Consider the following 15,444-nt stretch of genomic DNA (forward strand, 5'->3'; position numbering starts at 1 on the left):
CGTCGAACGAAGCACCGCCGCCGTATCCACCCAGAATAGGTGATGATGGTACCCAAAGGCCGGAGGGGATAAAACCGTCGTCTCCCTTCTTCCGAAACCCTAAGGTTTCAATATACACGCTCTGATATTGAAGGAGCGGCTCTCTTATTCTTAGATCACTTGGTTGTTCTTAAAGTTTAAGGTTTATACAGACCTATTAATCAGGATTAGTTAATTAATCTATTGTGGATTCTGAAGAATGCTATTTTTTAAGATGAAGCATATTATATAAGATTGCAGCCTTTTTTTTCTTCGATTTTTCTCTTGAACCCTGCTCTTGTAACATTCTGCAAATAGGTATTGGCCCTGGAAAAATCTCTTGTAACCATTGAGAGGGTGGACTTTCCCACTTTCTACCCTCGAATTAATCCATCTATATACGTGTGAACATGGAGTTTTATTTAACATTTGTCAATCATAACTTTGTGTCTTTGTCTATGAGCTTATAAGGTCTTGTTTGCCATTTAAGAGTTGAAGGCATAGGCCGACGCTACAAAATTATCTACTAAATTAGATGGATTTGCAGGAAATGCTTTAAAATCATTCATTTGAGAGTCCCTGATCCATTTAAATTGAAATCGACATATCCGATTGACCCATTAACCACTTCTTCGATCAGCACTTGGTGCTCGTCTTCTTCATGTTCTTTAAAGTTGACATATGCACGGGAATGGACCCTAAAGTGGGTTCAATCAACATAAGTCCTTTATCAGTACTTGGTGCTTGTCTTCTTCATCTATTCTTGTAACAGGGAAATTGACATGCATTAAGCATATGGACCCAAACAAGAAGCTTTACAAAGACCAATCCATTTTCATATCCCCGAGACAAATTAAATTCAAAGGAATGGTTAGTCTTTCCCTAGCTCACTTTATTAATTAAAGTTTCTCTTCATCATAGAGAGCTAAAGGCACTAGAATTCCTTTCAGTGCATTATTATCAGCATCCAACAAGAAAAATTCCAATTTGCATTGAGATGCAAGAGGTACAATGACATTTTGACATATACATTGAAACATACCGTTCAGGTATTTAAAAGCACATTTGTCTGAGGTACATTCAAATATCTTAAAACAACAAGAGCCACACACAAAGAAGTGAGAAACACAGGCAAATGTGAACTCTGAACAACTAGCTAGCTAGAAAAAGTTCACTTATTTCCGAACAAAAAATAAAACTACTTCTTATGCATGTTAACTCGGATATTGTTCGCCGAACTCCACGCGGTGAGAAACAGAATGAGAAAACCTATGCCGAAAGCCAAAATTCTCCAGGGATTAGCAAACCTTTCACTCTTCAGTACAGCCAACCATTGATACCATTTTGATCTGTGACGAGCATTCACATGTTCGCACAGCTTAACATAGTAAAACTTGTTGTGCGGGATGTCCTTGTATAGGTTGCTGAAGAATTTGCAACCATCTTCATCACTCATCCAGTTACCTATAATTTGATACTTCCAAAGTAATTCCAGATCTTCCTTTGAAGAGATGAGGTTATCCATAAAGATGGCATAAGACGTAATTTCGTTAGAATAACCATGGTAGCACTGCTCAATTGCTATGAGGTTCCTGAATAATGTTTCCGATGACATTCCAACGTTTAGCTGTGGAATCTTAAGAATCCCATTCCTGAACCAACCACCCTCTTCGAAGTGGATGTCCATAATGCTCTCCTCTATAACTTTCTGGAATTTAATGTCGGCCTTTGCGAGTTCGGTTGCGGTACGAATTTGATGGTGATCTGGCTCAAAGACACCGTCATGAACGGATTTATCCTCTGATTCCTCTCCCTTGCCTATGGTGCCTTGATCACCTCGGTTGGACGACCGGGATTGTTTTCTGTTTGATCCCTCATCTATGGTCTTTAATGGAAGTATGGAAGCTCTTAACAGATCGAGTATGTGCAGATAATCAACATCACAAGGACTCTTGTTTAGATGCTTACCATAAGATGAGCAACTTCTCTTCAATGATGGTAGTATGCTGAAGGCGTTAAGGATGAGAGTAGAAAGGGAGGCATTATCAGGGAATTTATCAAGGGTAAGGGTATACAAAGAGTGGATAACAAACCAAGGCAGTTGATTCTCTACGAGCAAAATGTCATGGCATAGGAAATGAAACATACAATCCATGTTGAACACCGGATCATCGGACGACCTGAGAATGGAATGTTTAGACTTCCGAAATAGTTGAACAAGGAAGCAACCGTCAACTATCATCATCTCCATGAAGTCTTTGGAAGAAATATGCGCAAGCAGTGGTTCTCCATAAAACCTGCGGGCTTGTGTCTCGAAGCTGCAAGCATCTTCATTCTCCTGATCTGAGAATTCAGTAACTTTACCAGTCAAGTCTTTCAAAGTTATATTCTCCATACGTGCAAGAACTTCATTCAAATATTTCTTCTTCAGTTCTTTCATGAGTTTGAATTCCTCCTTAAGCTTGCCTTTTTTTTCTTTATTATGATGAAAAGGTCCGATTGTAACAACGTCAGGTGTATAAGCTTCTGGGTTCTGTCTGCGGAGCACGTTAGGAACTTTGAATACGCATTTTTCGTCAATAATATCAATAACTGTATGATATTTCACACTCTTACGAAACGACATGAGTGCAATATATGATCAATCCCAAACTAGTCAGTTCGATCTCCTGAAAGGGTTGAAACAAGGTGCAGTGACGGCAATTAATCAATGGTACATAACTACATATAATCAAACAACCTAGAAAATGAGAACAAAATGAGGATAAGGAAATGGGAAATGCATGTAAAGATCGAACGCATATGCACTTTACGTAGCTAGCAACGAAATAGTACAAGTGTTTTTAATTACTACTTAGTCATAGTGTACCTGAGCGAGGGTTGAGAGAGAACTCTGCAGTAGATCTATTGTGAGAAGGAGAATTTATAGGATTATAAATTTTGCAGCAAACTCGTTCCTTTTAACAAGAAATGGATGGATCTGGAATTTAAGAGTGACAGGGAAAATTGATAAGGGGGTACCCAGAGTTGTTGTAATTGATTGCCGTTCAGGTAGGCTTTCAATAATTGAAGTAGATGAATATACTTTTACTTGCTATAGCGAAGGGCTCGAAAATATTGTGACCTTAGGTCATCCTTTACAGTCTTTCAATTAAGTACTCTTCCATTCCATGCATGTCTGACAATCCAGCTCCATATTAATGTCACCTTCATATTCAAAGTAATTCTATTAAAACACACCGTTAATTAAGTCCGCACGTAAGAAAAAAAAATTAAATCCTCTTGTGAAATATCTACAAGAGTCTTTCTCCACTCGATGACAAGGAGCCTAAATGATTCTATGATTCTAATATAACAATTTACCTCTCTGTTAGGTCATATTTTGAGAGTTGTAAGGACTAATTAAAACATTAACTTAATTATCAGGAACCTTCACCACAAATACGTTATAATAAAAATTTGAGAGATTTTTTAACTGCATGGTACGTGTTGCACGTTTTGTATGAAAAAAAATATCCAGTTTCATCTTTTAGTAATCTCTAGGGCCATTAATAATTGATCATTTTGATCATATAATATGCATGGAATATGATTGCTAAGTGACGTGAGCTTGTGACGTAGGTAACAACAAAAAAGATCGCAAAGGGATGCAGGTGCAAGAGACACTATTGTTTTGTCACCAGTGTACAATTGTATTCACGTCGAATATTATGTTGGTGATTCTCTCGTCATCAGGAGAACAATAGTTATATAATGGCCCCAACTAGCATTAAATTTGATAAGCAGAAAACTATTTTGAGTAGGCGTTGCTTGCAATTAACTTCGTCCTTTTTTTTTTGCCTTTTCAATTTATTATCTTTCATATTGCATTAGGATAACTGAAAGAGTGGGTCACTGAAGATAAAGTGAAAGAAAACTAGAAAAGTAAAGGAAGAACACATAAATTATATAATTTAATTTGAGGCTATAATCGTTCAGAATGAAGGTGTTGATTACTAATATAAGCTAAAGCGGCCTAAAACTACTATTGAATCGAATTTAATGCTAGCACGTACTATTGAATGAGCATAAATCTGGTTACAATAACGTATATATATAAAAACGTAAAAGCCCTTGCTACATCATTGTTATAAACTTATAATCCTTTTAACATATGATTCAATTCACAAAATTAATCAAGGTCTACTTAGGCGGCTTAATGACATATAGTAGCTAAGTTATGCCGGATCCATCCAGCAAGATTAAAATTAATTTCCCTTCAACTAGTCTTTGTTTAATGTTCCAATGTTTGTACATTGGCGATCCATGCATTCACGTATCAGTCTATATGGACGGAATCTTCCTCACAAATAATCTTATAATCCATATATTATTTCTCAGCTATGAGTTCATAAAAGTATGGCCACGTATATATAGCTCAAACATGGCAACCGACTAGGACTAGACATATCACATATAAGCAAAATTACTCTCAAGGAAATAGCACTACATTATACAAGATTACGTCGAGTAAATACATTCAAATACACCAATAAAATTACATCACATTTTAAAGGGGAACATTCAAAGATCTCAAAAAGAACATTAACTAAGCATATGCACAAAGATATATCCGCAAAGTGATAAACCCCATTGTGAATCACTAGCAAGGCAAAGCAAGCTCGTGTCACTTCTGCATGAAAGTCCGAATGTTGTTTGTCTGACTCCAAACGGCAAGAATCAAAATGATAATACCTGTTACGAAAGCCAAAATTTTCCAGGGGTTGGAAAATTTTTCACTCTTGAGTGCAGCCAACCATGTAAACCTCCTCAGTCTGTAATGATCATTCACTTGCTTGCAGAGATCAGCATAGTAGAACTTATTGTGCGGGATATCCTTGTAAAGGTTGCTGAAGAACTTACAACCATCTTCATCACTCAGCCAATTACCTATTACTTTTTCCTTGCAAAGTAATTCCATATCTTCCTTGGAAGATATTAGGTTATCCATCAAGATGGCGTAGGATGTAATTTCGTTTGAATAACCATGGTAGCATTGCTCGATTGCAATAAGGTTCCTGAATAATGTTTCCGATGACATTCCAACGTTTAGCTGCGGAATCATAAGAATCCCATTCCTGCGAAACCCGCCTTTTTCGAATCGGATGTCCATTATGCTCTCCTTTATAACAGGTTGAAACCTAATGTCGGCTTTTGAGAGAGCGGTTGCGGTATGCATCTGATGTTGGTCCGGGTCAAACATAGCCTTACGGACAGCTTTTTTGTTGATCTTGCCTTCTGGATTGATCTGCCTGGGATCTGCCTTCGGAGTATGCATTTGATGTTCTTCTGGGTTGGATGCACCATCCTTTTCAGCTGCTTTATGTGCTCTCTCTTCAATGGTCCTTAATGGAATAACTATGGAAGCTCTTACTAGATCAAGTATGTGCAGAACATCTGCATCACAGTGGCACTTGATTTTACTAAGATGCCTGTCATAGGTTGAGCAACTCTGCTTCAGTGATGGTAGTATGCTGAAGGCTTTAAGGATGAGAATAGAGAGAGAGGCTTCATGATCAGGGTATAATTTAAGAGTGAGGTCATATAAGCTGCGGATGACAAACCAAGGTAGTTGATTCTCTAAGAGCAAAATGTCATGGCAGAGGAAATGAAACATGCAATCCATGTTGAATATAGGGTCATCATAGGCTCTGAGTTTTGGATAGTTATTCTTCCGGAAGAGTTGAATTAGGAAGCATCCGTCAACTATCATCATCTCGATGAAGTCTTCCGAGAGAATATGAGCAAATGGTTCTGCATAGAAGTTGCGCGCGCGTTGCTCAAACCCGCCTTCATCCTTTTGATCTGAAAGCTCAATGACTTCTGCAGTCAACTCCTTCAAAGTTATGTTCTTCATCTCCGAGAGAATTTCATTCACATAGCTCTCTTTCACTCGTTCCAAGAGTTGGAAATCTTCCTCGCCTTTGCCATCTTTGCCTTCCTTGACATCCTTGCCTTCTTTACCATCCTCCTTGCCTCGCTTTCCTCGGTAATGAAATGGTCCGAGTGAAACAACATCAGGTGTATATGCTTCTGGGCTTTGTCTCCGGAGCACCTTAGGAACTCTGAAGATGCATTTCTTGCATACCTTGCTTTTCTTGCCGTCATCACCAATATTGATAGTTATTTGATCTCTTCCACTTGTATGATTTGCAGCCATGCGTGCTATATATGATCAGTCCCAAAGAAATTAGATAGGCTTTCTTGAACTGAAACAAGTTTATAATAAATGGAAGTAATAGTCAAATTACCTAACATATAAGTATACACTATATACGTACACTACACTGCCTAATCAGGAACGCAGTAACAAGAAAACAGAAGCAAAATTATATATATTTCGTACATGAGGGAGATCGAGTAAGTACAGGGAAAACTTTGCAGTAAATCAACGTTGAGTAGGGGAATCTGTACGTAGAAATTGATCGAATTTTGGGTTAGCTAGGCTTTTTGCAGCAAACCAATTCCTTGTAAAACAGATAGATCTAGACGAACTTATCAGGGAAATTGATAAGAGGTATAGATCGAAATGGTTGTGAGAACTTGTTTATATTGACACTTAGCTTGGTACTTATAGTTAAGGACGGAGTCAGGATTTCATAATGAATTTGATAAAAAAATTTATAATTATTTATGAATTATATAAAAAAATTTAGGATGAGAGATAATTTGAGATAGTCAATGTAACTACGTCCTTTCTTGTATAGTCAACACGCTAGGGCATTGCTCAACGCACATCAAGTTGATTAATTGTTTACTTGCAATTATTTACGAAGACCATGCATATCAAACTACTTAAAGTCTGCTTTCTTTGTATCGAAAAAATGTTTGCTTTCGACAGATAATCCTTTTTAAGCCCACAACAACCATTGACGATTAGTTAATTGCTCTTTCACACATGGCTGGTATGGTCACCAAATAATGAGAAGTTCTTCCGTGAGGAAACTCCACCACGTGGCGGTGGGGCTATCCAATAAGAAGCTTAGTAAGAGGGTATTTTGGATATGATGGTTATTTAAGTAAGGGTACAATCGGAACAGTGAAATGATTTTCTGATAAGTGATTGGGTTGCCTCATAACCACGTGGTGGGGAGGTCCGCATATAAGAATTGTTCCCAAATAATACAATATATTGATCAGATAGGACAATCGACAAGTCGAGCTAGAGCACTATTGGCTTTTAATTTACGGGCACATTATGACCATGTGAATTGGATCAACGAACACAAAAATCCTGTTCAAATTAGTCCAACATGTTAGGTTTAATGAAATTATATTTTTAATATAAGTCGTTTTTTTTTTGGTTAATAAGTCTACAAACCTACCACTCATGATCAAGTTCTTAGCCAACACCGAACCCGCGCCGTCTCCTACATTTCTAGAGATGTTTTCTCTCCAGTGAGTGAATATGAACGTGATATTGATTGGAATCAGTAGTTACGTAGATTGTGATGCGATAAACGAAAAAAAACTTACTATAGCTGAAAAAAAACTAGCAATGGGCAGTTGAATCGGTGGATCGATGCTTCATGGCATTTAATTTAATTTGCACAAGAATACACACCGATATGTTTTCTGAATTTATATTCTATGGTACAACTACCTACATTTTCATATAAAAAATATGTACCATGCATTGACAGGCCATATTTCCAGCGAGGCGAAACTCATCGAATGTAATTATCAATTGGCATATATATATATAAGGAATAAAATTTTGGCGAGAACGGAAATATGGAGGGTCTGAAAATTAAAAAAATTTAATCTATAAAAATAATTGAGTAAATTAATGAAAATTTATATAAAAACATGGACATTTTGAATGATTTTTGAGAGATGGTTATTTGATCAATTATCTACTATATGTCATAAAACATTATTATATAATTATTAGTTTATAGTGAGTTGTAGTAATTTGAGATAAAATAATCGTCGAGAATTATTAAAAACCTATTCAAAATATCAATTAAAGAAAATATATCTAATTATTAAAACATACATTACGATATAAAAGGTATATGAAATGGTCGAAGAGCTAAAGAAAAAATAAAGAAATAAGCAGTATTTTTGTGCAGTAATGCATTCAACAGGCATGTATAATGTGTACTTTGCAAATTAGTTAAAAACTTAATTGTATATGAATGATTAAAATTAGAAAATAAAATAAAGAAATTAAGTAAAATTACAAATTTTGTAGTTTCATAGAAATCTTGATATATTATAAAGATACATTATAATCGAATACACGTGCTTAGCCGGGTTGGGTAAGGCATTAATTCATTAAGGAGCAGAGCAGGGTTCAATTCCCTACACTTGCAACCTATGTAGCACGGACATGGCACCAGATCACATATTGCGTGTCCGACACGGACACGAATACGGACACGTGAACTGATATCCGAACACGGCTTGGACACGCGAATTGGTATTTGGACACGATCGTGTCCTTAAAGGGACACGCGAATTGAGTTCGGTGATCTTGAATTCAAGCTGCTGCTACCACACTGAAGTTTCTCTAAGTCGTCTACTACATTCCAAGCTCACCTTGGAGTCTTCATTTGGCTCGCCGACTCTATGGTTTCATGCCAAAAATCAAAACAAAGAAGGAATGATGGGGAAGATTAGGATCCGATTTGAATCGAGTAAATAGCTATAGAGGAGGACTGGGTTTACCAAACAGAGACCAAGGAGCTCGCCGGAGATGAAGCATTAGCCATAGATTCAAGCTTTTCCGTTGCCTCTAATCCCAAGTTGTGGAGTTCGAACTTTGATGGATGTTTTGAGACCATAGTTTTGAAGAGAATGAGGAGGCGATTCCGATGACAGTGATGCATGCTCGAGTCTCGCCTGATCGACGACGGCGCTGCAAGGTGAATGAGAAGGTGTGGTGCGGTGCTCGGTGGTAAAGAAGAAGAAAGAGGTGGGTACTGAGTTGTCGGGTGGAGAAGAAAATGAAAGTTGACAAGTGGGCTAAAGAAATGGGTTTAGATTTTTTGTTTGGGTGAACGAAAAGAAATGGGTTTTCAATAGAAGGGTTGGAATTTCTCAATTGGTTACAATTAAGTTGCGTAACACAAATTTAAATAAAGCATTTTTAAAACACAAGAGAATGTTAGAAAGTGTCATCTAATAGAATTTTCTATATAAAATATGTATAAATTTATATTTAAAGTAATATTTAATTAACGTTTCCGCTACATGTCCGTGTCTAAAATTTTTTAATATGCCATGTCAACGTATTGAATCGTGTTTGTGCTACTTAGCTTGCAACTATTATTTTGGTGGAAAAGGTTGGAGACACGCACCACGTGGCATCTCATATGCAAGGTCAACCGTCAAATTTCCACAAATATAGCAATATTTTGAAAATCGCGTGATATTTCGGGAAATTTCTATTATTTCGTTTGATATTAATTTGGTAAGAAGACGATATATCACCATGTGAGAAAAACGAAAATATCGCCGATATTTCGACGACATTTTTTATATTCATTCATCTCTACTATTATAAAGGTAGCACAACAAGTACCACCAAATTACGAACTTTCAATTTGTCTCTCTATAATTTTACTCTCACACATAGACATAATGACAATTATATAAAAACACTGATTATGTTTTTTTCCCAAAACTATACTTCGTGTTAAACAAAATTACATAACAACATTACATTTAAACTTAAATTAAACGCTGCAAACGACAAACCTATGTTATAAAATCACGTGCATCGCACGGGTTCGAGGCTAGTTATATATATAAGGGGATCCACAACGAACGCCCGCAAACCAAGAAAAAGTGTGGATGCATACTCAAAAAGCTTCAAACCATGAGCTAGATGGATAGTACAGCTAGGAAGTTTACCAAAAATCTTCAAGTACTTCTGGGTGAATTTCAAACTCGTTGCTAGCGAGTCTACTAGCAAGAAAAAGGTAATAATGGAGGTCTAGTGCAACACCAGGAAACCATTGACGCCGTCGGCAATAGCTTGAACCTCTTTAAGGCAGCGTTTGCACTTTTTCTTGGTTTGCGGACGTCTACTCTGGATGGTGCCGGTCCTGCTCCTCTTCTCCTGGTGCTCCTATTTATCTCGGTCGAAGCTGCAACGCCTGCTCACACTGCCTGAGTCTCAAAATTTCAAATTTTCTGCGCACCGTGCAGAAATTTCAAGATTTTGACCAGCACTACAGCTCTGGCTGACATAAACAGAAGCACCAGAAGGAGGGTAGCACGGCCGGCACCATCAGCGCCGTCGTTGCGCATTGTCAGTTGTCGGTCGTCGGAATCACCGAATCTGCACCGTACAGACATCCGCAGCTGAAAATTTATATATATATATATATATATCATATCCATAATGAAGCTTCACTTTAAAATTATAATGACACTGCCAGCAACAAAGACTTCCTCTAATACTAGATATTATGACTAATCATAGCAGACATATGATTGCTTGATTTTGCTTCCAAGTAACAAGGGGCCTTGACTCCCTTGAGGCACGAGATAACAAAGATGACGATCCATCTGAAAGGAAAATGCAAGACTTAGCCTGGTGGTCAAGCTAGGTCGTGGACATTATGATCCTTTGAAATCTAGGTTTGGGTTTAGTCTGATTCGCACAATTATATACTTTCTAGGATAAAATACTGGTCACTCCTCACAATTTTACAAACTCGAAAGTTTACTTATTTAAGTTTCAATTTCAATTGATCATTCCTTATACTTTTCAAATTCGAGCAATTTGGTCATTCCGTCATCTTTCCATTTAATTTGGGTGTTAAGTTCATCCAATTTCTGTTTTCCCAAAAAACAACTTAACACTCAAATTAGATGAAAAAATGACGGAATGACCAGATTTGTCGAATTTGAAAAGTATAAGGAGTGATCAGTCGAAATTAAAACTTAAATAAGTAAATTGTCGAGTATGTGATAGTTTGAGGAGTATTTTATTCTACTTTTCTATGTGATTTTAAGAAAACTGCACATTAAGCCAGCGCAATCAACTAGTGTAAAAGGTTGAACTATTGTAAGTATATATATGTACGTACATTTCTAGCAAGATAAGAAAAGTCTAATTACATCGGGTAATTCTACATATAAGCGCTAGCTAGTACGTAGTGTTGGGTAGGGATAACATAGTATCACACTTGAGAATCATGTACATATCTACTAGCTACTAATCAATTGTGGACTAACGAGAATTCAGCTAATTTCTGCATAGAGAAAAGAAAAAATATCTTCATATAAAACGAATGATTTGATTATTCAAAATTGGTATTCTAATGCATGTACAAAGCATCTTATAGATTGTAATTTTGGAGGGCTGGTGTGGCTACCCTCAATTCTTTATTAATGAAACTGTCAAATATAAGGGATGACGTGAAGCCTAAACCCCTGATTACAAAGATCTGATATAATATCAAAGATCCATAAAAATAAGTACTCAACAAAGCATCAACTAGCAAATAGTATTACTCTCATAACGACTCTATTTGTTTTAAAAAACAATGGTGACATACATTAATGAGAGAACAATAGATATGAGATCCTAACAACAATGAAGCAACAGTTACATATCCTAATGTCCAATACAACAGCTCTCCAACTATGTTGCCTCCGGAAGAACAATTTGACGATACTTAATCTCACCCTACCACTAGGCGACAACGCCCATTTAACGAAGCAATGAACTTGCTGCCTACCTAGAGTAGACAAGACACAAAGAGTGCACACACGGACACGAAACCCGACTCCCCCTACAAAATCTTTGTTGTGAATTATTAAACAAAATAAATAAATAAAAACACTAAATAACCAAACTATTTGGTTAAGGCCCAAAAAGCGAACCCAACACTTATTTTTAGGCCAAACAAGGCCCAACAGACGTCACCAGGCCCATAACCAAAGAGGAGCAAAGTAAGGCCAAGGATTGGACCAAGTATTGCACCGTTGTTGCACTGAGATCACCATTGCCGTTGCACGAAGATCACCATCATCCAATCCTTTGCGTTGCCTCGACACTAGGTCCCTGACCGCTGACGAAAAGCAGTCACCGGCAGAGATCCGACAGCCATCACCCACCACCACCAAGACCTTGAAACTTGAGAGCCCGGATCTTGGAGAAAAAGATCCACCAATGATCGGACACTCAACATCCCTCCTCCCAAAGCCACTGTTGACCACTCCCCCTGCAGCTACAAGGACCATAGTCACCATCGCAAGGCTGAACCATTTCTTCCACCACACACCCCCATCTTGTGAAACACCGCCACAATTCATGGTCTGACCTCAGATCCACTCCGCCATGATCTCCGATCGTAAAGCCGGAGCACAAGCCCTTCGTCCCGTCCGACCACACAAGCCTCATACAAGCGAGGCCTAGGGCCGGCACCAACGCTGCCGTGCAGCCGAACGAGAGACACCACAATCTGCGGAAACCTTTTCTCCAACCCAAGTGCATGAGGCGCGTACCACCAATACTCTATTGGGAGGCGACTCTCAAAATCCCCTTACTGGATTCAAATTATTAGTAAACCCATATATAAAAGTTTCTCTTGTTTCTTATGGTTGTACGTGTCCGTAGTTGATAGTTAATCTCCTGCGTATTACTAGTGGATTCTAGTATTTTCTACTTGGTTTTTAAAGTCATTTCTAAATATTGTTTCTATCGTGGATGCTTCCCGCATCATATAAACTAATTGGCATGATGATTATTGCATGAAGGTTTCTTCGTGATTACTTTCTTCGTCATGCAAATTGGCACCTGCAGAATTAAGCAAATGCCATGTTCATGGATAACCTCATAACCTTATCTCTTCCGAAAGAGGATCTGGAATTACTTTGTAGGGAAAAGGTAATAGGTAACTAGGTAAGCAATACATAAGCTTGCAACTTCTTCAGCAGTCTTCACGAAGGCATTCTCGGCATACCGCAAAGAAGATCTAGGATTCTCAGATTCTCCGGATTCTCTGGGTGAAATCCCCCTTGATATCAGCCTATATACACACACACTAACCAAACAAATAGTATTTTGACTGAAGGTTGTTATGGTCTTGTACAAATCGAAAGACCATTTCATGTCGATCCACACACCTCAGCATATTATTTTGCCCAAGCAGTAGATGTACAACGGTAACAATTTAGATCGGTGCGAACTCGATTTTGTATTATAAGGGCAAGACGACGATGAACATTTATATGGCCGCCGCTCGCCGGTATAAGAAGAAAAATTATCTAGGCGATACCAGACTGTTAAGGGGTTGTTATGGATTGAAACTTTGAAAGTCTAGTTAAGAAATAATTAGAACAGGACTTTGAAATAAATAATCAACAAGGTTCATAAGTTATGATATATACATGCGGACTTCATTATCTCTGGCTCACAAAACCAACAAGTATCTCGATCTATTGTCGAATTCTCACAGGTACAATTCTTTTGTGCTTCATTGATCAAGAGCATAAACCCGCTTGTTCTTGGCCCTTTTAAAGATCGGATTAGTTTAGAAATAAAGTTGTGATTTGGTGTTTGAGTACGTGGGATGTTAAATAATATATTTTGATGAGCTGGTTGTAAGGTATGTGTAATCGTTTGCATTTGTAATGTATTCTAGACCTTCAGAATTTAATACAAGCTCGTTTGCATTTGTGTGTGATCGTTTTGTATTTTGATTTTCTACATCCATGATGGTTGCAACACCGTATTCCCTTTACACGGCACCAGAGTTATCCAGCAAAGCTTTATAAATCACTGAAATGAAGAGCTGGTATATGTGTGTTAACTCAATCAAAAACGGTGATATTATTTATCCGTCCTTTAGATCTTTATTACTAAAAAGCGGACACTCAAAAACTTTATTAATTTGTGAACTGTCAGATATGTCTCTATGTTGGTTAATATTGCTATGTAAATATAAATAACAAAAAATGAAAATAAAATAAAAGAAATGTTAAACTTAAACGTGAGATAAAAAATTTGAGGAGAACGTAACAGTTTTCTTGCATGCGAGTTGTGTGTCAGGTTGCTAGTATTAAGAATGTCTTCATCAACTTTCACCAATAATTAAAAAAAAGGATGTATTCATCAAACAAATTCATATTTTCTTCTCCTTCTACTCCTACTCCATCAACACTGTTCCGTAATTTGTGGGGATGATTTACTCATCAATAAATAGGAAACGTTCTCTGCTAGTAAAAAATTAGGGATCCCAAGATATTGTAGTTCTTAACAGACATATTTATACTTATGAGATTCAAAAGTTTGTCTAATTAGCATGTAAAATTGTATACTAATCAAAGCCTGAATTTCCCTTTCTGCTTCAAGCCACTTGGAATCTAGGACAATGAATGTAACACCTTTTCAATTATCGACATATTAGCATTCGAAAACACAGGAATTTCCCTGGCACATAACTTTAATCTGTAATAATTAAAGAAGAGAGATAACCATTATCAATAGGCCGGGCCAAATCTCAGGGTAAATCCTTGCTTCAGCACCTTTGGCACAATTTCCTCTAAGATCTCTCCCCAGAAAAGCATGAAGGTCATGGCACTGCAACTGGAAACAGCACATCCCCTGTTGCCTAACTTTTCCCTCTCATATACTTTCAAGACTTGTGAGAGCTAGAAGGTCACTGAGATCCTTGGCTGCCTTTTTGAAATCAGAGACCTCCGGGTATAGCATGAATGTTTTCCCACCCACATTTTCTGATTTACAACGTTCCGGTTCAACTCTTGTTTGAGTTGCATTTCTCTGTCTTCCTACTTGTCAGAGAATAAAAAATGAAACAGAAACCAACTGCACATTAGTTTTGATCCTAAAGAATTATCCAACAGTGTTGTTCCAGTCCAGTTCTACAACTTTTTCATACGAAAATCAATGTTGTCTGCATGCTCATTCATTTATCAAAACTAAACTGTTCAAAAAGAACAAAACTGCAAGCCAAATCCCTAAAATGTGCCTTTTTTTTTTTTGGTAATTTGAACTTTCGTTAAAAACCCGAGGGCCAAAGCAAAACATATAATGAAAAACATTGAGGAGTATCGAGCAAGAGAATATGCATTAGGGAGGAGTGGGATTGGAAACCCAATCTTCCGGACACACCCTGCGTAAGACTTTCGAGGCGACCCAATTGTCCGTTTCATTTGCCTTTCTACTGGACCAATTCCAGTTAACTCGTTGGAACCGGTGGAGACGCTTGCGGATTCTAGCATTGCAGACGCCGTCCACTCAACCAACGACAGGGGATTCTTTAAAACAGAGATTAGGAAGAGAGAATCAGACTCCACAATTATGGAGGGAAGAGAGATGTACAAAGCTATTGATATGCCCAAGTCATTGCCTTTGCTTTAGCAATTAGAGAAGAGAAAGCAAAAATCCAAAACAGCAGCACC

At 37.6% G+C, this 15,444-nt stretch overlaps 2 protein-coding genes and 1 pseudogene across 5 annotated transcripts; all 3 read right to left on the reverse strand.

Moving 5' to 3' along the window:
* Positions 1 to 984: 984 nt before the first annotated feature.
* On the reverse strand, positions 985 to 3,135 carry LOC126791126 (UPF0481 protein At3g47200-like). 2 transcript variants are annotated; one of them, XM_050517532.1, is made up of 2 exons: positions 2,888 to 3,135; positions 985 to 2,687 (listed from the first exon to the last, which is right to left on the reverse strand). In XM_050517532.1, exon 2 carries the CDS (start codon positions 2,642 to 2,644, stop codon positions 1,217 to 1,219), a length of 1,428 nt encoding a protein of 475 aa, XP_050373489.1. In that variant the 5' UTR covers positions 2,645 to 2,687; positions 2,888 to 3,135; the 3' UTR covers positions 985 to 1,216. The 2 variants fall into 2 exon arrangements, with proteins under 2 accessions (XP_050373489.1, XP_050373490.1); XM_050517533.1 differs by having other exon boundaries at positions 985 to 2,555; positions 2,888 to 3,132.
* A 1,222-nt stretch (positions 3,136 to 4,357) lies between these two features.
* On the reverse strand, positions 4,358 to 6,632 carry LOC126791053 (UPF0481 protein At3g47200-like). 3 transcript variants are annotated; one of them, XM_050517451.1, is made up of 2 exons: positions 6,426 to 6,632; positions 4,358 to 6,222 (listed from the first exon to the last, which is right to left on the reverse strand). In XM_050517451.1, the coding sequence occupies exon 2, from the start codon at positions 6,215 to 6,217 to the stop codon at positions 4,685 to 4,687; it is 1,533 nt and encodes a 510-aa protein (XP_050373408.1). In that variant the 5' UTR covers positions 6,218 to 6,222; positions 6,426 to 6,632; the 3' UTR covers positions 4,358 to 4,684. The 3 variants fall into 3 exon arrangements, with proteins under 3 accessions (XP_050373408.1, XP_050373407.1, XP_050373406.1); XM_050517450.1 differs by having other exon boundaries at positions 6,404 to 6,632; XM_050517449.1 differs by having other exon boundaries at positions 6,309 to 6,632.
* Positions 6,633 to 12,764: 6,132 nt separating this feature from the next.
* Positions 12,765 to 14,799, reverse strand: LOC126790891 (DNA-directed RNA polymerase V subunit 7-like; annotated as a pseudogene).
* Positions 14,800 to 15,444: the final 645 nt, after the last annotated feature.

This window comes from Argentina anserina, chromosome 4 (genome assembly GCF_933775445.1).
Source record: "Argentina anserina chromosome 4, drPotAnse1.1, whole genome shotgun sequence".
NCBI lineage: Eukaryota > Viridiplantae > Streptophyta > Magnoliopsida > Rosales > Rosaceae > Argentina > Argentina anserina.

What these genes read in the sequence shown, in the direction of transcription:
- LOC126791126 (XM_050517532.1), bottom strand. Translation starts at nt 2,644, where the DNA reads ATGTCGTTTCGTAAGAGTGTGAAATATCATACAGTTATTGATATTATT.